The sequence below is a fragment of the Lethenteron reissneri genome, chromosome 65, assembly GCF_015708825.2.
Source record: "Lethenteron reissneri isolate LAM-NWPU_2019-01 chromosome 65, ASM1570882v1, whole genome shotgun sequence".
NCBI classification, from domain to species: Eukaryota; Metazoa; Chordata; class Hyperoartia; order Petromyzontiformes; family Petromyzontidae; genus Lethenteron; species Lethenteron reissneri.
This window is the reverse complement of record NC_083843.1, coordinates 7,904,640-7,928,320: the sequence shown is the minus strand read 5'-3', so window position 1 is coordinate 7,928,320 and position 23,681 is coordinate 7,904,640. Positions and strand designations below refer to the sequence as shown.

General features: G+C 50.9%; 1 protein-coding gene across 1 annotated transcript in view; it reads right to left on the bottom strand.

Moving 5' to 3' along the window:
- Positions 1-11,484: 11,484 nt before the first annotated feature.
- Positions 11,485-23,681, bottom strand: part of LOC133359457 (choline/ethanolaminephosphotransferase 1-like) — a 20,728-nt gene continuing 8,531 nt past the window's right edge. The window contains exons 2-4 of the mRNA XM_061577873.1: positions 21,682-21,858; positions 18,265-18,390; positions 11,485-13,265 (exon numbers count right to left, since the gene is read on the bottom strand). Of these exons, the coding sequence (XP_061433857.1) occupies positions 13,053-13,265; positions 18,265-18,390; positions 21,682-21,858 (516 nt within the window). The 3' untranslated portion in view covers positions 11,485-13,052. The remainder of the gene's footprint in view (positions 13,266-18,264; positions 18,391-21,681; positions 21,859-23,681) is intronic.

The following is a 23,681-nucleotide window of genomic DNA, read 5'->3' as shown; positions in this document are numbered from 1 at the left end:
CTGTATCTGTCCAAAAAAACCCACGGTAACCATGGAAACAGTGATGGTTTATCCCATGAACTGGTTGTACCGGCTCGGGTGAGGCTGTGTGTTTGGACAGCAAACCACACCTTTGTAAAAAATACCGACTTTCAAGGTGAAAGACTATTTCTTGTGTCATTGTACTTGTCTTTCAAAATGTGTGTATAAGTATCAGAATTTTGAATTGTCTCTGTCAACTAACATCCATTCATTTTTTGTCTCGTGGTCTCTCCACTGCACGTGTGAATCGCTAAATATTTTAAGTCCTGGTGGTTGGTGGTCGCCTGGATTTGATGGACAGGTGGTCAGGTGGGCGGATGATTGGCCGGGTGGGTGGGTGATTGACTTAGTGGGTGGGTGGGTGTTTGGCTGGGTGGGTGGGTGATTGACTTAGTGGGTGGGTGGGTGTTTGGCTGGGTGGGTGGGTGGGTGATTGACTTAGTGGGTGGGTGGGTGTTTGGCTGGGTGGGTGGGTGTTTGACTTAGTGGGTGGGTGTTTGGCTGGGTGGGTGGGTGATTGACTTAGTGGGTGGGTGGGTGTTTGGCTGGGTGGGTGGGTGATTGACTTAGTGGGTGGGTGATTGACTTAGTGGGTGGGTGTTTGGCTGGGTGGGTGTTTGGCTGGGTGGGTGGGTGGGTGTTTGGCTGGGTGGGTGTTTGGCTGGGTGGGTGGGTGTTTGACTTAGTGGGTGGGTGATTGGCTGGGTGGGTGGGTGATGGGCCGGTTGGTGGGTGGGTGAGGGAGCTGGTCTGAGTGCAGGAGGGCGGTTAAGTGGCCGGATACGGGGGGGTGGGCAGGTGGTCGGGCTGGAGGGTGATCAGGAGTGAGATCAGGTGGGTAGGTCGGCTCTGAAAATGGGTCAGTAGGTCGTGGTGAGTGATTGGCAGGTGTCCGATAGGGCAGTTAGTGGGGGTGTGGGTTGTGGTCATCATAATCATGATCGTCATCATCATCCACCAGTAACAATCAATTAATCACCACCATCACCATGGCTCACGGTGGCAATGAACAAGGAAACAAAGTGACTTCGATTGCAGCTTTAAATACCACGAAATACGTCATGGAATGTAGCCCCAAGGCTACAGCACTTACCCGTGTAGGCGTAGCTGTAGATTTACAAACTGTTCTGGGTTAAGTCTCAAATGAAATAATATCTGTACAAAGAAATCTATTTTTACACAAGTCAGTCAGTCCCAGCTCTGAAAAGTGCCTGGGCTGGAATCCCGCTTGTTCTTCAGGGATCACCGACTCGACGAGGGGGATGATTCTCTGGAGGATGATGATGCGTTCCAGGAGTGTACAGGTCGTGCACAGGAGTGCTGTCAGCCTATAGCCTCCAAGGTCGTCGGTTGGCTTTCCCGCCGTGGGTATGACAATGACCATCGCCTCCCGCCATGCTTTTGGGATGCATCCGGTCTTCATGGTTTTGATCAGGGGCGGTTTCTTCATTAGGGCGATTGGGCGACGCACCACCAATGTCATTGAACCACAGAGTCACGCTAGCCGTCACTGTCAGCCTCTGGATATAGTCCAATCAGCGTCATGTCACGTTCTGTGGAGTACCGCCTCTTTTGGGGCGATTTCACTCCGGCTGAGAATCGCCCCGAGTGGCCCCATAGACTTACATTCAAAGATGTTTTTTTTCGAACGGGGGCGCTCCGATGCATTCTCTATGGCTTCCGGGAGGGCTCGCCCTAACGTGCTTACGTCATCATACGTGCTAACGTCATCATACGTAAGCACGTTTCATCCAACAATATAATTTATCGCCACCTAGTAGAATCTTTAATAAAATAAACTTGAGTGGTTTGTTTTAATAGTGAGTATATAAACAAACAAGATGTATTGTAAGAGTCACTTTATTTTTCATTAATATTAAAGAAGTGAAGTTGCCTTTACATGCTTAAGCTGTTAATTTATTCATTGCATGCGTGTACCTTATCCTTATCAATCATCCAGACATTTGCCCCCCCTGAGAGATTTTGCAGGAGCCACCACTGGTTTTGATGTACAGTTTTGCCATCTATTGGAGTCTCCTAGGGGGAGCAATTCTGGGGGGATCCCATCTCTACTGGCTTGGATCAGCAGCACCCAGGCATCGTAGTAGGGCCCAGGCACGGTGGCTGGAGTGTGTGAAGTCCATGGCCTTCAACGCGCTCAATCCGCCGTTGGTGTCTGGCTGAGTCTACTGGCACTCACAGGGCCTTTCAAACCTGTGGGCTGCCCGACCATTTGTACTGTCAGAGCAGGTCATGGGTCTCTTCTGTCCAGCAGGGAATGGTTTTTTTCCGGAAGCCTCAGGGGATGCTCTTCATGGCGGATGCATTAAGGAGGACAACAAAACTGTGATAGCATTTTGGCGTGGCAGAAATTCGTCTCACCACTTGCTCTACAGCCTCCTTTTAGTGGCTGCCAGTCAGCTTTGACCAGATTTCACCTTGGTAATCGTTTTGACACAATCACGGGTGTTTCAATAGCGATGTGGGTGGTGATGGGTCTGGGTCTATGTTGATGTTCGGAAAAGCTTGAATTGTACCCCCACTTTGATCTTTGGAAATGATGGTGAGGCCCGGGTTATAGTCGTGTTGCCAGCGAGCGGAATGGAAAGTCGGTCGCTGCTTGGGATCGAAAACCAGGTGCGGATCTTCGGTGGAGTTCTGGTCGGTGAGGCCTTCACCGTCGGCCTGCTTTACTGCATAGCCCCACATAGTATCGTGGCTATTAAATACACCAAGATAGAGGGCTGGGATTGGTGCACTTGGGAGAGCTGACTTTGGCCATTTTGAATTCCGGGCTTTGTACACGTTGGTAATGTGCAGTTCCCCTGTCTTGATGCTGGTGGTGTAGGTGGCTTCTTTTTCAGTTGGTGGGAAGGCGTCGAACTCTGTGATGGTGTTCTTCATATATATGGCCAAACCATATTTCGGGTGATAATGGTTCTTGATGAAGTTGTATTCATGGACGTGGTAGTGACTGGCATATAGGGCATCCAAGACGTGGGTTTTCTTGGAGTGTCAGGACATCGGTGTTACGTTTGTTCATTATGTTCACCAGGTACTCGCACTTAACCCGGGAGAGTCCCTCAATGTTCAGTAGGGGGATCCTTGTCCGAGGGCCTATCTGGCGCATTGTTCGGCCCTAACGAACGCTGTTAGCATGGCTTGCGTTGTTGCTCTGGAAACCGGGAGACCGACGATCGATGTTCAGTCACGTTGATGAGAGCATTCCTTGTGATTTCTCACTCAACAACGGTGGGCCTCGTAAAGGCTGCTTCCACTCCTGTAGTAAGACGCTTGTTAACGTGAAATCACCAATGACTGCACAAAAAAGCCCCCCACTTTAAATTAAATTTACCACTTTGTCAAAATTAATTCAACGAATATCAATCTCATTAGTGCGAGTGGAGACAAATGCTGCTCTCTACGGCCTGTGTCTGTGCACCAGCGGTGACTTTAAGGAATCTCAAGAAGTATCTCTGCGATATCCGCTTCCGTGTGGGTGTTCTCCAACATGAAGGGCTGTTGCACTGCTCATCACCGTGGTGTGATCCAGCATGTATGTATTACTGGTAGGAACCACCTGGTTTCACCAGCCCACAGGGGATTATTGTGTCCGTCCGTCGTGCATCCAAAAATGGGAGGGGTCGGGCTGGGTGGAGAGGGGCTGGGTGGGGAGGGGCTGGGTGGGGAGGATGGGGAGGAGCTGGGTGGGGAGGGTGGGGAGGGGCTGGGTGGGGAGGGTGGGGAGGGGCTGGGTCGGGAGGGTGGGGAGGGGCTGGGTGGGGAGGGTGGGGAGGGGCTGGGTGGGAGGGGTGGGGCTGGGTGGGGAGGGGCTGGTCACCCCGTGGTGCCCTTATAAAACTCAACGTTTAACCTACTCACTCCGGCTTGTGCCCGCCCTCACAGTCGGCCATATTTGCGGAATACACCACGCCGCCGTTGACCCTGCAGGCCATTGACCGAGCAACCCAACGTTCCTACCAGCTCCCTCCGCAGGAATGTGTTTGTGTACGTTTAACTTCTTTGGCACCATACGTAGCCAACCGTGCTAATCAGAGGTGCGGGGGTTAGGACAACAACCTAAAGACATAAAGCAGTTCCATAGAAATACATTTTAAAGAAATGTATTTTTAATCTTGATTTGAAGGGGCATAGCTCCAGTGGCTTCCTAATATATGGGCGCAGAAGCACATCTGAAAAGCGTGCGATGCGGTGACCATCTTTGTTAATTGCATAGTGTCGAGAACACAATCTGCAATAAAATTGTAGGATTTTTATTTTAAAGTGTTCCCCCGTTATTCGCGAGAGATACGTTCTAGAAATGCTCGTGAATACTTCATCTCTCGTCACTTTATCCCTCATCCCTGTCTCTCATTACTTTGTCTCTCATCACTTTCTCTCTTATCACTGTATCCCTCCTCACTCTCTCATCGCATTCTCTCTCATCACTTTACCTCTCGGCACTTTATCTCTCATCACTTTATTTATCATCGCATTATCTTACCACTTTCTCGCATCACATTCTCTCTCGTAATTTTCTCTCCTTCTCTCTCTCGTGATGCAGTCAGGTTCCAGATGCGATTCGCGCGGGGGCCAAAATCGCGGATTCACAGAAGTTCGTGTATAACGAGGTAATGCTGCACACAAAGTAAATCGTGAATCGTGAGCTGTGCACGGCTCCTCGAACGGACGACGCCGGAGAGGACGAGCGAGGAGGCGTCGTCCCACTCTCCAGCGTAGGCACCAGCTCGTGTTCTGAGATAAAACTATAAAAATATTTCTTTTTTTTTCACCAGGTAAGACCCCACTGAGCTGTGGAGCTCTTTTTTATAGAAGCGACCTGGCCATCACAAATGATAGCAGCTCAACGAAGTGGCTTCATCGCGTTGTGGGAATTTATATGAGCAGCCACATATACGGGGTGTTTAAAAAAGATGGACACGATTTGAAATCGATATATCTCTGCAACCACAAACCACCCATGAATGAAACTCTTACCGCTTGAAAGGGCGAGGCATAGAGTTTCAAATGATTACCGCTAGATGCCTCCCCCAGCGCACAAACAGCCCCTAGCCTCAGTCATTCGCAAGATGGCGACTCCGCAACACAAGGGGCATTTTGCGTTCTGTAGTTCAGCAAGACTGAATCCGTAATTGCGGTGCAGCGTGCGTTTCAACGGCGTTTTGGCATTGATCCGCCAATGTCAAAGAGCATTCGTCGTTGGTACCGACAATTTGAGGAAACAGGCTGTTTATGTAAGGGGAAGAGCACAGGGCGACCACGCACCTCAGAGGAAAACTTGAGAAGAGAGGCGTTTGGGACGAATTCAACTATCGTCTCAATGTTGTCCATACAGCAGGTGGAGGGCACATCGAGTACTAATAAAATGGTTAATTAAACGGTTTGTAACTTTTTGTGTAATTGTAACATGTTGCCAGCGTGAAATATACTGCTTTGAAATTTGGTCCATCCATTTAAAACACCCTGTATTATAAAAGCCCCACGTTCCGTGTGTCTGTGCTTTTGTCTGTTTGTCCGTCAACTAAATTATGAGCCTTTCAGAAGGCCTGAATCAACAAGTTCTAGAAAGCGGATCCCGCCGTCAGATGTGGAAGTAAAAAGTTGATCCAAGAGGTTTCCAAAAATTGTTGACACCCCCCTACCCCAAAAAAAGAAACTTATTTTGTAGGCATATATGCCTACACACCCTACATATGATAGTCATTAGTATCTGTAGACATATATGCCTAAACACCCTAAATACAATAGAGTTAGTAGTGTAATCACAGTAGAGTCAACCTACTGTGTGAGAGGACTAGTGGCCACGGGAGGTAATAACATGGGAGTCAACCTGCAGTACAAATGAACTTGTGGCTACGGGAATTATCGAGAATAAGAGCGTGGCCAGGTGACGGAAGAGGACAGTGGAGTCTGCTGGTAGAGCAAGTGGTCTAGATTCTAGATTTGAAGCTTTCGTGACTGCAAGGATTCATACTGTTAGGTTCTTTCGGTAAAGTCACGTAGGTAAAAAAGAAAATTAAAAGTAAATAAAAGTAATAATGGAAATAAAATAATAAATCACGACATTTCGGAGGCAACACAAGTCTCCGTCATCAGGTGGGACCATCACAGCTAAAATGAATGCAGTAATTTTAGCTGTGACGGTCCCACCTGATGACGGAGACTTGTGTTGCCTCCGAAACGTCGTGATTTATTATTTTAGTTTATTTCCATTATTACTTTTATTAACTTTTAATTTTATTTTTTACCTACGTGACTTTACCGAAAGTGGTCTAGAGCCAGCAAAAAGGTACGGAAATGGGGCCGTGGCCTCGGACGGTATATAAGGGAAATACACGGGAGACTCGGGGCTGTTGCAGTAGTGGTCTCCGCCTGTTCAGTGCGAGCACGTGGCTTCTTAATAAAGATACCATCTCAAGAAAAGTGTGTCCAATTCGTCCTTACAGTAGTATCTATAAGCATATATGCCTACACACCCTACATGCAATAGTCAGGAGTATCTACAGGCTTATATGCCTACACACCCTACATACAATAGAGTTAGTAGTATCTGTGCACATTTTGGGGGGAAGTAGAGGACATCAGTGGAGGCGATGGTCAAAGTTTTAGATGCCCTCCACTGGGAGCTCGAGTAAAGCAGCTACAGGCCCGTCGACATTCTCGTACTCTAAATGCGTGACGTCGATTATAAATGTGGAGTAATCTGAGGACCCGGAGAAAATCCACATGTACACCACAGAGAGAGAGGGAACATCCAAACTCCAAATATACAACAGGTGTCAGGGTCGGGATCGAACCCACGACCTCCTGCATACCAGGCGAGGGAGCTAACATCTCCTCGCCACCGCGGCGCCCAGTTTTCTCTGCAGCAGCCGATACCTGTGTAGTGTAATAGCGCCGGCTGGTGGACAGCAGCAGCAACTGTGGTGGACAGACAGTACCCATGCCGGTGATGATGTGCGCGGGGTGTTGGCAGAGGGGGTACGAGGGTAATGGTCACGGAAGACCCCAACTGGAAGCCCCTGGAACCTGCTCGTGAGTTCGAGAAAGGAGGCGCGGTCAGGGCGGAGCCAGGCCACGCTGGGAGCATAAAAGGAGCCGAGAATGGAGGCTCGAGGCTGCCGGTTCTGTTAATGGACTTGTCTCGCCGTTGCTGTCATCTCGTCGCCGTCATCGCTAATTCTAGATTTGAAGCTTTCGTGACTGCAAGGATTCATACTCTTAGTTTTTTTGGTAAAGTCACGCTGGTGACTTTACCGAAAAAACTAAGAGTATCATCGCGAATCATCTCCGCGAGATATTGCGCTACGAAGGATAGTGGTTGGCTATCTCAGTCGGCGCCGTCAGTGTTAGGCGGCTAGTGTTGTGTACAGGCGAGGCTGAGCTACTGTGGAGAGTGTGTGGACGGGAATGTGAAAGTTAATAAAGGTGCCTTCTAGAAACTGTCTCTGAATCGTTGACACTTCACCTGTATGGAACAGACTTTACCCTTTCCCGTCCCAAGATGTCTGCAAGTTGCAGGGTGGTGGGTGTCCCCATTCGCTGCCGAATCTCGGAACGCGCAAAAGCGGCTCAGCATCAATTTAATTTAGAGAGGGGTAGTAGTATCGCCGTTGTTTTCATGAAGACGTCACCACAGCGAACCATAGCGACATGACCACCAAACTCTACAATAGCCGGTGCCAAACTGTGGCGCATGCCCTCCCTCACATGGCCTTGTGGGAGTCTCGGTACCAATAGTTTTTTCTCTCCGATCCTGATCCAATGACGTGCGCATAGTACGTCGTCCCAACGGGAAAGGGTTAATCCACCCGCAGTCTCGTCACCATCTTCGCGGCCACCGGCCGACGTTGCCGCGTCTCCGTCCGATTCACGTTCGCACAGCAGCCAATACTTTTTTTTTCGTCACACGCTAGATTCTCCCAAGAGAGAGGAGACGCGACACCAGGAAATGTGGCCCTGAATCCCATTGTCACGAGGAACCTCTTGAACAAACCACCAAAACAATTAAAATCCTCAGAGACTTTGCGAGGCTCTCCCCCGGGGGGGTTAACAGATTTTTTTTATTTTTAATTAACCAAAAATATAACTTTAATTCATCGTTCGCATTCAAAAACAATCCGTCAGATTAACAAACTCGATCGCTTAAACGACCCGGCACGCGTTAAACCAACCGGCGAGTCGCACACACACACACACACGACCGCGCGTGATCGGTAGACGGGAAGAGCGAGGCAACTCATCAAAACTCACCACCGCCATGCTGAAAATCTGCCACGATAACAGCCGCACGCGAGCAAAACTCTGCTCCGCGTCTCCACACACACAAACACTCGTTAATTGGGCCGAAAACGCCTTCAACATGTAGAGAACCGCAGAGCTCGGGGGCGATCGTCGGTAGCGCCGGCTGATCGGCGCGGCTGCTGCCACCTTCCCCGCTCGTCCGTTGTTCAGAATCTTTATTTATCCTGGAGGAAATCCAATAAGCTACGAATCTTAGTTTTTTTTCCCCCAAAGATGTCCGGTAAGGGAATGGGGGGTCCTCCATGTGCCTCCAAGTCGACCTCCAACACCCCCTGCCTCCCACCCACTCTCTCTCTGCGCGAGAGCGAGAAGCAAGTCCCAATGCGGCGGCGCAGCGTTACGAAGTTGACGTCGTCGCTACAGAGAACGCCGCGGTGAGTCCCGTTGGCCTATCCCACGGCTTTGCAGGCCAAAAGGGGCCTTGAGGAGGTAACGTGCGTGTGTGGAGCTGGTTTTTAGCGTCGGCTGTAAGTGGAGAGTGGTGGCAGTCGCGGCGCTACGGTTCTCACGCGGTAAGTAACGAAGTCTTGAGAAAAACAGCGGCGCTGTTGCTACCGCTACGCCTCGCTCTACGTAAAATCGATGCCGTGCCCATTTTGCGCGGTTCTGAGATGAGACGGCGAACGGGGCAGACGGACCCACCACCACCCACAACCGCTGCGACTTGCAGACATCTCGGAATAGGACAAGGGGTGACCACCTCCGATTAGCGAGGTTGGCAACGTACGGTGCAAAAGAAGTCCAACACACACCCAGACCCATAGTAGACCCACAGAGATCCCACAGATTAGAATGCTTGGCAATGCACGGTGCAAAAAAAGTCCAACACACACAGACCCAAGGACACCCAGACCCATAGAAGACCCACAGAGGTCCACAGATTAGCACGCTTGGCAATGCACGGTGCAAAAAAAGTCCAACACACACACAGACCCAAGGACACCCAGACCCATAGGAGACCCACAGAGGTCCATAGATTAGCACGGTTAGGTACGCACGGTGCAAAAGAAGTCCAACGCACATGCAACATGCAGAGACACGGGGTCCGAGTTCTGATACCGAACTTACTCCTCTGGACCGTAAGGAGCACACATACGAAGCATTCCCTCCACCCACCCCACGCCTCCGACACTCTCCCTTCTCTCTGCCCGTGGGTTTGTGTGGCAGCGGAGCGGTGGTGCAGCAGTTAGCAATGCACCCCTCCCCACCATCCCTCTACGAAGCCCGGCAAAGATCTACCCCCCCGCACCTCCACTGCCGAGTGTCTGATTCACGGCGAGAGCCAATATCTATTTTTCGATTTAAAGCTTTCGTGACTGCAGGGATTCATCTTCTTGGTTCTTTCGGTAACGTCACGTATAAGGGAAATAATAAAAATAAAACATAATAAAATAATTCTGACGACTTCTTGGTTCTTTCGGTAAAGTCAAAATAATAAAAATAAAACATAAAATAAAATATTTTATTTTATGTTTTATTTTTATTATTTTATTACTTCCCTTCTACGTGACTTTACCGAAAGAACCAAGAAGATGAATCCCTGCAGTCACGAAAGCTTTAAATCGAAATTCTCACGACGTTTCGGCCACAACGCAAGCAGCCGTCCTCAGGTGAAGACCAGGTCTGTCGGGGAGACAGCGTGGTGGTGTTTCATTCAGACGACAGACATGTTCTTCACCTGAGGACGGCTGCTTGCGTTGTGGCCAAAACATCGTGAGAATTATTTAATCGTTTCATTTTTATTATTTTATTATTTCCCTTCTACGTGACTTTACCGAAATAACCAAGAAGATGAGAGCCAATATCTAACCAGCGTTTTTGGGGCTTTCCCCACCCCTGAGTCGTCTCAGGCCTTCAACGAGTACCTGGGGTAGCGGTGTGTCGAAATAGTAGTAGTGGTGGTAGTAAACATCGCCACTTGGCAGGGGGAGTCAAAGGTGGCCGGGTGGGTGTGGTTTTCTGGCCACACCTCCGCCACACGGCTGTGCCACAGGTGGTTCCAGCCTCCTCTCGCTAACAGCACTCGCCCCAACAGACTGTTAGAAAACGCAACACATGGGGGGGGTGGGGGGCAGGAAGAGGGATCCTCCTTTTGTCATTTCGTGTGACCAGTTGTGGAGGTAACTTCTGTCGGATACATTCCGGAGCGCCGTACGATGGGTTTGTGCCCACAATCCCCCACGGCAACTTGGACAGAGACAGAGAATGACAGAGAGATACGAAGAAAGACAAGCAGAGAGAGCGAGACAGAGAGAGACAGAGACACACCAAGACATACACAAAGAGAGAGAAAGAGACAAAAAGCCAGAGAGCCAAATAGAGGGAGCAAGACAGAGAGAGACAGAGAGACAAAGACATAGACAAAGAGAGAGACAGACAGAGAGACACAAAGACATAGACAAAGAGAGAGACAGAGACACAAAGACATAGACATAGAGAAAGACAGACAGAAAGCCAGAGAGCGAAACAGAGTAATAATGGAAATAAAATAAAATAATAAATCACGACGTTTCGGAAGCAACACAAGTCTCCGTCATCAGGTGGGATCACAATGATGATATAGCACAACAGCTGTGACGGTCCCACCTGATGACGGAGACTTGTGTTGCCTCCGAAACGTCGTGATTTATTATTTTATTTCCATTATTACTTTTATTAACTTTTATTTTTTACCTACGTGACTTGACCGGAAAAAACCTAAGAGTATGAATCCTTGCAGTCACGAAAGCTTCAAATCTAGAACCGACAATTGGGGTTTGCACCGAGGCCTTGTGAGATACTTTGCTCAGGGGACATCATAAACCTCGTCAAGAGACGACAACCAGGCCCAGGGCTTAAACCCAGCATGTCAGAATGTTGTCAAGGCGCCCGTGACATGGCCATTAGTAACAACAACTTGTTTGTTTTGTTTACACCAGGTGTGTGTAAGGCCCTGCTGAGACTGCTATGTGGTTCCTTTGCAGAAACGACCTGGCCATCACAAATGATGATGGCAGCACAACAAAGTGACAACTTTTCATGGTAGGGGCCGTCCATAAATGACATCACGCGATTTTGAACGTTTTTTGACCCCCCCCCCCCCCCCGTCGTCACACGGCGTCACAAAAAGTCAGACCCCCCCCTCAAATATGACGTCACAAAGCTCTGCCCCCACCCCCCCCAAAAAATGCTTCAAATTGCTTTAAACTATTGTCATTGTAGTGCGTATTTAATGCGGCGCTGCACTCTGATGTTGTAGGAGAAAACATTTATTACAAAGTCTATTTAATTAAGTAGAACGTGTTGTCTATATTTATTTAAAGTTGCGCATTTTGATGTGACGTCACATTTCTCAAACCCCCCCGTCACACATCACAAATGTCTGACCCCCCCCACCCCCCAGGTGCGTGACGTCATTTATGGACGGCCCCGTATGTGTTATTACACATCCCATAAGTCCCAAGGAATTCTGACAGTGCATTCTAATGCTCCAGTAGTAGGCAAATCCCATTTCGTTCACGATTGTCAATATTTAAAATGTTATAAACTTTTTGTATTTTACCAGGTAAGGCCCACTGAGTTATATAAGCGAACTGCCCACAAATGACAGCTCAACGAAGTGGCTCATGACGTGGAAATGTATTGCAGCCAAATCACTCTATAAACGCGTGCTGTTGATTCTAAATGTGGAGGGAAAAACCAAAGGACCCGGAGAAAAATCCACGTGATCACGATCACGGGGGGAAACACGCAAACTCCAAATATACAGCAGGCATCAGGGTCAGCGTCGAATCCACGATCTGGCCAAACAGGACCCCCTCGGAAAAAAAGTCTAGGATAGATTAGGGGACGATATTATTTTTGCGATTGCTATTATTGTTAATACGCCAAGGTGGCTGATATTTAGCTTTTTTACTCCCGTTTTTTTTTATTCCGAACGAAAAGTGCTTCATGAGGAAGAGGTGCACACGCTTTTCAAACGCTTAAAACGTTACCCTACAGGGCCACTCCATCTGTGCACCCACTGATACAAAGGGATTGGGAAACACAACGACACCAACACTCCATCTAAACTCTAGATACTGACCCTGAGACCCGGTCTCAAGACACTGATCCTGAGACCCGGTCTCAAGACACTGACCCTGAGACCCGGTCTCAAGACACTGACCCTGAGACCCGGTCTCTACTCAGGGCACTGATCCTGAGACCCGGTTTCTACTCTAGACTCTGACCCTGAGACCCGATTTCTACTCTAGACTCTGACCCTGAGACCCGGTCTCAAGACACTGATCCTGAGACCCGGTCTCAACTCTAGACTCTGACCCTGAGACCCGGTCTCAAGACACTGATCCTGAGACCCGGTCTCTACTCAGGACACTGATCCTGAGACCCGGTTTCTACTCTAGACTCTGACCCTGAGACCCGGTCTCTACTCTAGACACTCTGACCCTGAGACCCGGTCTCAACTCAGGACATTAATCCTGAGACCCGGTCTCAACTCTAGACTCTGACCCTGAGACCCGGTCTCAACTCTAGACGCTGACCCTGAGACCCGATCTCAACTCAAGACACTGTGACCCTGAGACCCAGTCTCTACTCAGGACATTGACCTTGAGACCCGGTCTCAACTCAAGACACTGATCCTGAGACCCGGTCTCAACTCTAGACGCTGTGACCCTGAGACCCGGTCTCAAGACTCTGACCCCGAGACCCAATGCCCTCTGTGTTCACTGCTGGGAGCTGTGTTTGTACGGTGGTGGTGGTGATTGTTGTGGTTGTTGTTTGTAAAGAGGTGGTTGTTGTTGTTGTTGTCTGGCCGTGTCGCGGTGTCGCGACGCGGGCTTGGGCGGAGCCACCACCATCACAGAGCCGTGGAGGTGGGCGGCCACCTGCAGCCACGCGCCCACACAATAGCGCGCCAGGTCGTAGCAGGAGAGCACCTGCGGGCGTCACACCAGACAGTACAGGCATCAGCAGAGAGTGCAGGCATCAGCAGAGAGTGCAGGCATCACACCAGACAGTACAGGCATCAGCAGAGAGTGCAGGCATCAGCAGAGAGTGCAGGCATCAGCAGAGAGTGCAGGCATCAGCAGAGAGTACAGGCATCAGCAGAGAGTGCAGGCATCAGCAGAGAGTGCAGGCATCAGCAGAGAGTACAGGCATCAGCAGAGAGTGCAGGCATCAGCAGAGAGTGCAGGCATCAGCAGAGAGTACAGGCATCAGCAGAGAGTGCAGGCATCAACAGAGAGTACAGGCATCAGCAGAGAGTGCAGGCATCACACCAGACAGTACAGGCATCAGCAGAGAGTGCAGGCATCAGCAGAGAGTGCAGGCATCAGCAGAGAGTGCAGGCATCAGCAGAGAGTGCAGGCATCAACAGAGAGTGCAGGCATCAACAGAGAGTGCAGGCATCAGCAGAGAGTGCAGGCATCAGGAGAGAGTACAGACATCAACAGAGAGTGCAGGCATCACACCAGACAGTACAGGCATCAGCAGAGAGTGCAGGCATCACACCAGACAGTACAGGCATCAGCAGAGAGTGCAGGCATCAGCAGAGAGTGCAGGCATCAGCAGAGAGTGCAGGCATCAGCAGAGAGTACAGGCATCAGCAGAGAGTGCAGGCATCAGCAGAGAGTGCAGGCATCAGCAGAGAGTACAGGCATCAGCAGAGAGTGCAGGCATCAGCAGAGAGTGCAGGCATCAGCAGAGAGTGCAGGCATCAGCAGAGAGTGCAGGCATCAACAGAGAGTACAGGCATCAGCAGAGAGTGCAGGCATCAACAGAGAGTGCAGGCATCAACAGAGAGTGCAGGCATCAACAGAGAGTGCAGGCATCAACAGAGAGTACAGGCATCAACAGAGAGTGCAGGCATCAACAGAGAGTGCAGGCATCAGCAGAGAGTACAGGCATCAACAGAGAGTGCAGGCATCAGCAGAGAGCACAGGCATCAGCAGAGAGTGCAGGCATCAGCAGAGAGTGCAGGCATCAGCAGAGAGTACAGGCATCAGCAGAGAGTACAGGCATCAGCAGAGAATACAGGCATCAGCAGAGAGTACAGGCATCAACAGAGAGTGCAGGCATCAACAGAGAGTACAGGCATCAACAGAGAGTACAGGCATCAACAGAGAGTACAGGCATCAGCAGAAAGTACAGGCATCAACAGAGAGTGCAGGCATCAACAGAGAGTGCAAGCATCAACAGAGAGTGCAGGCATCAACAGAGAGTACAGGCATCAACAGAGAGTGCAGGCATCAGCAGAGAGTACAGGCATCAACAGAGAGTGCAGGCATCAGCAGAGAGTGCAGGCATCAACAGAGAGTACAGGCATAAGCAGAGAGTACAGGCATCAGCAGAGAGTACAGGCATCAGCAGAGAGTACAGGCATCAACAGAGAGTACAGGCATCAGCAGAGAGTACAGGCATCAGCAGAGAGTACAGGCATCAACAGAGAGTGCAGGCATCAACAGAGAGTGCAGGCATCAACAGAGAGTACAGGCATCAGCAGAGAGTGCAGGCATCAACAGAGAGTACAGGCATCAACAGAGAGTACAGGCATCAGCAGAGAGTGCAGGCATCAGCAGAGAGTACAGGCATCAGCAGAGAGTGCAGGCATCAGCAGAGAGTACAGGCATCACACCAGAGAGTGCAGGCATGAGCAGACAGTGCAGGCATCAGCAGAGAGTACAGGCATCAGCAGAGAGTACAGGCATCAACAGAGAGTACAGGCATCAGCAGTGAGTGCAGGCATCAGCAGAGAGTACAGGCATCACACCAGAGCGTACAGGCATCAGCAGTGAGTACAGGCATCAACAGAGAGTGCAGGCATCAGCAGAGAGTACAGGCATCAGCAGAGAGTGCAGGCATCAGCAGAGAGTACAGGCATCAACAGAGAGTGCAGGCATCAACAGAGAGTACAGGCATCAACAGAGAGTGCAGGCATCAGCAGAGAGTGCAGGCATCAACAGAGAGTGCAGGCATCAACAGAGAGTACAGGCATCAGCAGAGAGTACAGGCATCAACAGAGAGTGCAGGCATCAACAGAGAGTGCAGGCATCAACAGAGAGTGCAGGCATCAACAGAGAGTACAGGCATCAACAGAGAGTGCAGGCATCAGCAGAGAGTACAGGCATCAACAGAGAGTGCAGGCATCAGCAGAGAGCACAGGCATCAGCAGAGAGTGCAGGCATCAGCAGAGAGTGCAGGCATCAGCAGAGAGTACAGGTATCAGCAGAGAGTACAGGCATCAGCAGAGAATACAGGCATCAGCAGAGAGTACAGGCATCAACAGAGAGTGCAGGCATCAACAGAGAGTACAGGCATCAACAGAGAGTGCAGGCATCAACAGAGAGTGCAGGCATCAGCAGAGAGTGCAGGCATCAACAGAGAGTACAGGCATCAACAGAGAGTGCAGGCATCAACAGAGAGTGCAGGCATCAGCAGAGAATACAGGCATCAACAGAGAGTGCAGGCATCAGCAGAGAGTACAGGCATCAGCAGAGAATACAGGCATCAGCAGAGAGTACAGGCATCAACAGAGAGTGCAGGCATCAACAGAGAGTACAGGCATCAACAGAGAGTGCAGGCATCAGCAGAGAGTACAGGCATCAACAGAGAGTACAGGCATCAACAGAGAGTACAGGCATCAACAGAGAGTGCAGGCATCAACAGAGAGTACAGGCATCAACAGAGAGTGCAGGCATCAGCAGAGAGTACAGGCATCAGCAGAGAGTGCAGGCATCAACAGAGAGTACAGGCATCAACAGAGAGTACAGGCATCAACAGAGAGTGCAGGCATCAGCAGAGAGTACAGGCATCAACAGAGAGTGCAGGCATCAACAGAGAGTGCAGGCATCAACAGAGAGTACAGGCATCAACAGAGAGTACAGGCATCAACAGAGAGTACAGGCATCAACAGAGAGTACAGGCATCAACAGAGAGTGCAGGCATCAACAGAGAGTGCAGGCATCAACAGAGAGTGCAGGCATCAACAGAGAGTACAGGCATCAACAGAGAGTGCAGGCATCAACAGAGAGTACAGGCATCAACAGAGAGTACAGGCATCAACAGAGAGTGCAGGCATCAGCAGAGAGTGCAGGCATCAACAGAGAGTACAGGCATCAACAGAGAGTACAGGCATCAACAGAGAGTGCAGGCATCAGCAGAGAGTACAGGCATCAACAGAGAGCACAGGCATCAGCAGAGAGTGCAGGCATCAGCAGAGAGTGCAGGCATCAGCAGAGAGTGCAGGCATCAACAGAGAGTGCAGGCATCAACAGAGAGTGCAGGCATCAGCAGAGAGTGCAGACATCAACAGATAGTACAGGCATCAACAGAAAGTGCAGGCATCAGCAGAGAGTACAGACATCAACAGATAGTACAGGCATCAGCAGAGAGTACAGGCATCAACAGAGAGTGCAGGCATCAACAGAGAGTGCAGGCATCAGCAGAGAGTACAGGCATCAGCAGAGAGTGCAGGCATCAACAGAGAGTGCAGGCATCAATAGAGAGTACAGGCATCAGCAGAGAGTACAGGCATCAACAGAGAGTACAGGCATCACACCAGAGAGTGCAGGCGTCAACAGAGAGTGCAGGCATCAACAGAGAGTATAGGCATCAGCAGAAAGTGCAGGCATCAGCAGAGAGTACAGGCATCAGCAGAGAGTACAGGGATATAAGCTCCTAGCTTGGCATTGTCTCATTCTTCACCTGAGGACGGCTGCTTGCGTTGTAGCCGAAACGTCGTGAGAATTATTTTATTTTATTATGTTTTATTTTTATTATTTTATTACTTCCCTTCTACGTGACTTTACCGAAAGAACCAAGAAGAAGTACAGGGAGGGTCCAACTCAGCACACCGTCTCTATGTGTCTGTCTGTCTCTTTGACCATATCTGTGTCTGTCTGTGGAATCTGTTCACCAGTGCCAGGCACAGCAGGAGTAGTTCACACTGCATGCTGTGTGTGTGTCTCTGTCTGTGTCTCTCTCTCTGTGTCTCTGTCTGTGTCTGTGTGTTTCTCTGTGTATCTCTCTCTCTGCGTGTCTCTGTGTCAGTGTTTGTCTGTATCTCTCTCTCTCCACGTGTCTCTCTCTTTCTGTTTCTCTGTGTGTCCGTGTCTGTCTGTGTCTCTCTCTCTCTGTGTGTCTCTGTGTGTCCGTGTGTGTCTGTGTCTCTGTCTGTGTCCGTATGTCTGTGTGCGTCTGTTCACCAGTGCCAGGCACAGCACGAGGAGTTCACACAGCACGCTGTGTGTGTGTCTGTCTGTGTATCTCTCTCTGTGTGTCTCTGTGTCGGTGTCTGCCTGTGTCTCTCTCCGCGTGTCTTACTCTGAATTTCTCTGTGTGTCCGTGTCTGTCTGTGTCTCTCTCTCTCTCTGTGTCTCTCTCTCTGCGTGTCTCTGTGTCAGTGTTTGTCTGTGTCTCTCTCTCTCCTCGTGTCTCTCTCTCTGTGTTTCTCTGTGTGTCCGTGTCTGTCTGGCTCTCTCTCTCCGTGTCTCTCTCTGTGTGTCCTAGTCTCTCTGCGTGTCTCTGTGTCAGTGTTTGTCTGTGTGTCTCTCTCTGCATGTCTCTGTGTTTCTCTGTGTGTCTGTGTCTGCCTGTGTGTCTCTCTCTCTGCGTCTCTCTCTGTGTTTCTCTGTGTGTCCTAGTCTCTCTGCGTGTCTCTGTGCATCTGTTCACCAGTGCCAGGCACAGCACAAGGAGTTCACACAGCACGCTGTGTGTGTCTGTCTGTGTCTCTCTCTCTGCGTCTCTCTCTCTGTGTCCTAGTCTCTCTGTGTGTCTGTGTGCGGCTGTTCACCAGTGCCAGGCACAGGACGAGGAGTTCACACAGCATGCTGTGTGTCTGTCTGTCTGTCTCTCTCTCTCTCTCTACGTGTCTGTGTGTCCGTGTCTGTCTGTCTCTCTCTCTACGTGTCTCTCTCTGTGTGTGCATCTATTCACCAGCGCCAGGCACAGCACGAGGAGTTCACACAGCACGCTGTTGAAGTACTGGTCCAGGAAGAGGAGGCCTGGACCCATGAATGCCGAGTCCAACAGGAACATCTCCGTGCGGGTCATGTGGGCCACCTGGGGGGGGAGTTCAAGTTTAAGTATTAGGTATATAGCCCTGTGAGCCATTCGGCTCTTGAATCGGGTGCAACCGCAACAAACACAAAAACATGAAAAAAAACATCTTAAAGTGAATATGTGACTAGGTGCAAACAGAAAATCCAAGAAAAGACAGCTAAATATTGTTGCAGAAAAAGCACCGTGTACACCAACGCTGCGTGCAAAAATGCCAGTGGGATGCAAGTCAAACAACAACAATACAACTTAGAGTGAGCGTCACGGGTGAGGGGAGGGGTGGTGATGGGTGGGGGTGGTGAGGGGAGGGAAGTGAGAGAGTGGTGAGCCAACAGTAAGAGCATCATCATCGGTGCGGCGAGTGGTGCGTCTCTGTGTGTGGATGTACAATGTTGCCAACCGTGATAATCTGTGGGTCTCTGTAGGTCTCTATGGATGTGTCTCTATGGGAGTCCCTGTGGGTCTCTATGGGTCTGGGTGTCTGTGGATCTCTGTGTATGTACGTATGTTGAAGTTCTTTCGCACCGTACGTAGCCAGCTGTGCTAATCTGTGGGTCTCTGTAGGTCTCTGTATGTCTCTGTGGGTGTCTCTGTGGGTGTCTCTGTGGGTGTCTCTGTGGGTGTCTCTGTGGGTGTCTCTGTGGGTGTCTCTGTGGGTGTCTCTGTGGGTGTCTCTGTGGGTGTCTCTGTGGGTGTCTCTGTGTGTGTCTCTGTGGGTGTCTCTGTGGGTGTCTCTGTGGGTGTCTCTGTGGGTGTCTCTGTGGGTGTCTCTGTGGGTGTCTCTGTGTGTGTCTCTGTAAGTATCTCTGTGTGTGTCTCTGTGTGTGTCTCTGTGGGTGTCTCTGTGGGTGTCTCTGTGGGTGTCTCTGTGGGTGTCTCTGTGGGTGTCTCTGTGGGTGTCTCTGTGTGTCTCTGTGGATGTCTCTGTGGGTGTCTCTGTGGGTGTCTCTGTGGGTGTCTCTGTGGATCTGGCTGTCTGTGGGCTTCTGTGTATTTATGTATGTACGTTGAACTTCTTTCACACTGTACGTAGGCAACTGTAATAATCGGAGGTGTGGAATGACAACAAACCAAACACAAACAGCAGTTCTAAAGAAATTAGTTTTCAATATCGATTGTGCGCGAGGGTTCATGGGTCACGTTGCGCACATGCCCAGCTACCACATTCCCCAAGCGGCTTCTGTTTGGCCGGACAGAGGGAGCTAAACGGGCACGGCACAGGCTGGAGAGGAGATGGAGCTGATGCGGTACGGGAGGGCATGGGAGCTGAGTGGACTTGACACTGGCCGTGTCAAGATCGGGCTCTGTGGAGGAGGCTCATGAAGGACGCTGCTACTGGGCAGTGCCAAGCTAGATGCACCTTGAGGCTACTGGGCAGTTGGAGGCAGTCACCCTCTAGCAACAATGGAGGGCAGAGGAGCGACGCTCACAACAGCGAGCGGAGCGTCGGGCAGATAAAATGCATCAAGTTAGCACAGTAGGGGGGTACAGCTGGTGGTGCATCTACCGGTCATCTCAGTCAGTCAACCCATGGCACTTGCAGGGTCTATCCCGTGACCTCTTGTCAACGAGCCTTCGACAATTTCACGTGGCCTCAAAGTGCACTTCGCCTGGCACAGGCGCCGTGGTGACTTCAACGCCACTTAGTGGTGAGAGGCGGGCGATGTTATTGTTGTTGTTGTATCTCCGCACGCGTTTGTGTGCGCGCGTGTCTCCGTACGTCTGTGTACCTCCGTGGCAGAAGTCACAACCGGGTACCCGATACCCGTACCCTACCAGATACCCGGCTACCCGTACCCGGCCGGGTATGGGTAGGGTAGGCCGTGAGTCACTGGTGAGTCACCGTTTGTCACTCATTTCCCAACGTCTTGTCTCTTCTCACAATTCAAGTTCCTAGAATCAACCCACCCGCGCCTGCAACATGGCTTCACCCCAGAGGTCGCAATCGGGTACCCGATACCTGTACCCTACCCGTACCCGGCCGGGTACGGGTAGGGTACGGGTACCCGTTTGCGACCCTGGTGCGGCCGGGTACGGGTAAGGAATCAAAACCCGTTTGCGACCTCTGTTCCGTGGGGAGCGGTAGTGTAGCGGTTAGCGCTATGCCGTACTACGAACCCGGTGACCCGAGTTCGATTCCCGCTCACGGCCAACATCGGTGGCGATTGTACGAACCGGTCCTGGGCCTACCCTAGGTCGACTCAACCTCAAATGAGTACCTGGTGCGGTGTGTAAACATCGCCACTAGGGAAACACAAAGGCAGCCGGGCGTGATGCTGGTCACCCACCCCCTCGTGTGCCGTTCCGGCCTTCATAGGTGTTCGCTAACAGCACTTGCCCCTACAGTCTGTTCATGCTACACGGGGATGTGTCTTTGTGTGTGTGTGTGTGTTGAACGTCTTTTGTACCACCGTACGTAGCCAACCGTGCCAATCTGTGGGTATCATTGGGTCTCTGTGGGTCTCTGTGGGTCTCTGTGGGTGTCTATGGGTGTCTCTGTGGGTTGCTATGGGTCTCTATGGGTCTGGGTGTCTGTGGGTCTCTGTGTGTGTATGTGTTTTTAACTTCTTTGGCACCCTACGTAGCCAACCGCATTAATCTGGAGGATATGTATTTGTGTATCTCCGTGTATCTCCGTGTATCTCTGTGTGTCCGCACGTGTCTGTGTGTCTCTGTGTGTATCTCCGTGTATCTCTGTGAGTGTGTCTCCACGCTTGCATTTTTGTGTGTGTCTCTGCGTGTGTGTCCGTGCGTGTGTCCGTGCATGTGTCTGTGTGTCTGTGTATCTCTGTGTGTATCTCTGTGTGTCTCCGTGTCTCCATGTGTCTCTGTGTGGATCTCCATGTATCTCCATGTGTCTGTGTCTGTGAGTGTTGTGAGTGTCTGTGAGTGTCTGTGTGCGTCTCCGTGTGTCTCTATGTATTTCCGTGAGTCTCTGTGCATGTGTCTCCGTGTGTCTGTCAGTGTCTCCGTGTGTCTCCGTGTGTCTCCGTGTGTCTCCGTGTGTCTCTATGTATTTCCGTGTGTCTCCGTGTGTCTGTCAGTGTCTCTGTGTGTCTGTGTGCGTCTCTGTGTGTCTCTATGTATTTCCGTGTGTCTCTGTGCATGTGTCTCCGTGTGTCTCTGTGCATGTGTCTCCGTGTGTCTGTCAGTGTCTCTGTGTGTCTGTGTGCGTCTCTGTGTGCGTCTCTGTGTGTCTCTATGTATTTCCGTGTGTCTCCGTGTGTCTCAGTGTGTCTGTCAGTGTCTCTGTGCGTCTCTGTGTGTCTCCGTGAGTGTCCCCGTGCCCGTCACCACGAGTTTGCAGGTGATCTTGGTGGCGACGAGACCGAACGTGAGGGCGTAGGCGCAGGGGTGGGCCTGCAGGAGGCCCACCGCCGACTTCTTGGCGATCATCCCGGCGAGCGCCATCACCGAGCCGATGTGGAACCCCGGGGAAATCACGCTGGTGCCCTGCAGCACAGCAGCAGCCTGTAAGCGAGTGTGTGTGTGTGTGCCTGTAAGCGAGTGTGTGTGTGTGCCTGTAAGCGAGTGTGTGTGTGCGTGTAAGCGAGTGTGTGTGTGTGCCTGTAAGCGAGTGTGTGTGTGCGTGTAAGCGAGTGTGTGTGTGTGCCTGTAAGCGAGTGTGTGTGTGCCTGTAAGCGAGTGTGTGTGTGCCTGTAAGCGAGTGTGTGTGTGTGCCTGTAAGCGAGTGTGTGTGTGTGCCTGTAAGCGAGTGTGTGTGTGTGCCTGTAAGCGAGTGTGTGTGTGCGTGTAAGCGAGTGTGTGTGTGCGTGTAAGCGAGTGTGTGTGTGCCTGTAAGCGAGTGTGTGTGTGCGTGTAAGCGAGTGTGTGTGTGTGCCTGTAAGCGAGTGTGTGTGTGCCTGTAAGCGAGTGTGTGTGTGCCTGTAAGCGAGGTGTGTGTGCTGTAAGCGAGTGTGTGTGTGTGCCTGTAAGCGAGTGTGTGTGTGTGCCTGTAAGCGAGTGTGTGTGTGTGCCTGTAAGCGAGTGTGTGTGTGCGTGTAAGCGAGTGTGTGTGTGCGTGTAAGCGAGTGTGTGTGTGCGTGTAAGCGAGTGTGTGTGTGCCTGTAAGCGAGTGTGTGTGTGCCTGTAAGCGAGTGTGTGTGTGCCTGTAAGCGAGTGTGTGTGTGCCTGTAGCGAGTGTGTGTGTGTGCCTGTAAGCGAGTGTGTGTGTGTGCCTGTAAGCGAGTGTGTGTGTGCGTGTAAGCGAGTGTGTGTGTGCGTGTAAGCGAGTGTGTGTGTGCCTGTAAGCGAGTGTGTGTGTGCCTGTGTGTGTGTGCCTGTAAGCGAGTGTGTGTGTGCCTGTAAGCGAGTGTGTGTGTGTGCCTGTACGCGAGTGTGTGTGTGTGCCTGTAAGCGAGTGTGTGTGTGTGTCTGTAAGCGAGTGTGTGTGTGTGCCTGTAAGCGAGTGTGTGTGTGCCTGTAAGCGAGTGTGTGTGTGTGCCTGTAAGCGAGTGTGTGTGTGTCTGTAAGCGAGTGTGTGTGTGTGCCTGTAAACGAGTGTGTGTGTGCCTGTAAGCGAGTGTGTGTGTGTGCCTGTGTGTGTGTGCCTGTAAGCGAGTGTGTGTGTGTGCCTGTAAGCGAGTGTGTGTGGTGTGTGCCTGTAAGCGAGTGTGTGTGTGCCTGTAAGCGAGTGTGTGTGTGTGTGCCTGTGTGTGCGTGCCTGTAAGCGAGTGTGTGGGTGCCTGTAAGCGAGTGTGTGTGTGTGCCTGTAAGCGAGTGTGTGTGTGTGTCTGTAAGTGAGTGTGTGTGTGTCTGTAAGCGAGTGTGTGTGCCTGTAAGCGAGTGTGTGTGTGCCTGTAAGCGAGTGTGTGTGTACCTGTAAGCGAGTGTGTGTGCCTGTAAGCGAGTGTGTGTGTCTGTAAGCGAGTGAGTGTGTGTGCCTGTAAGCGAGTGTGTGTGCCTGTAGGCGAGTGTGTGTGTGCCTGTATGTGTGTCTTCCTCTATGTGAGCATGTGCCTGTATATGTGTACCTGTGAGTGTGTGTCCGTATGTGTGTGCCTGTATGTAAGAATGAGTTCCTGTATATGAGTGCGTGCCTGAATGTGAATGTGTCCCTGTATGTGAGTTTGTGCCTGTATGTATGTGTGTGTGCCTGTATGTGTGTGTGTCTGTGAGTGCGTGGCTGTATGTGAGTACGTATGTGCTTGTATGTAAGAGTGTGTGCCTGTATGTGTGTGTGCCTGTATGTGAGTGTGTCTGTATGTGAGTGTGCCTGTATTGTGTGTGTCTGTATGTGTGTGTCTGTATGTGTCTGTATGTGGTGTGTCTGTATGTGTTGTGTCTGTATGTGT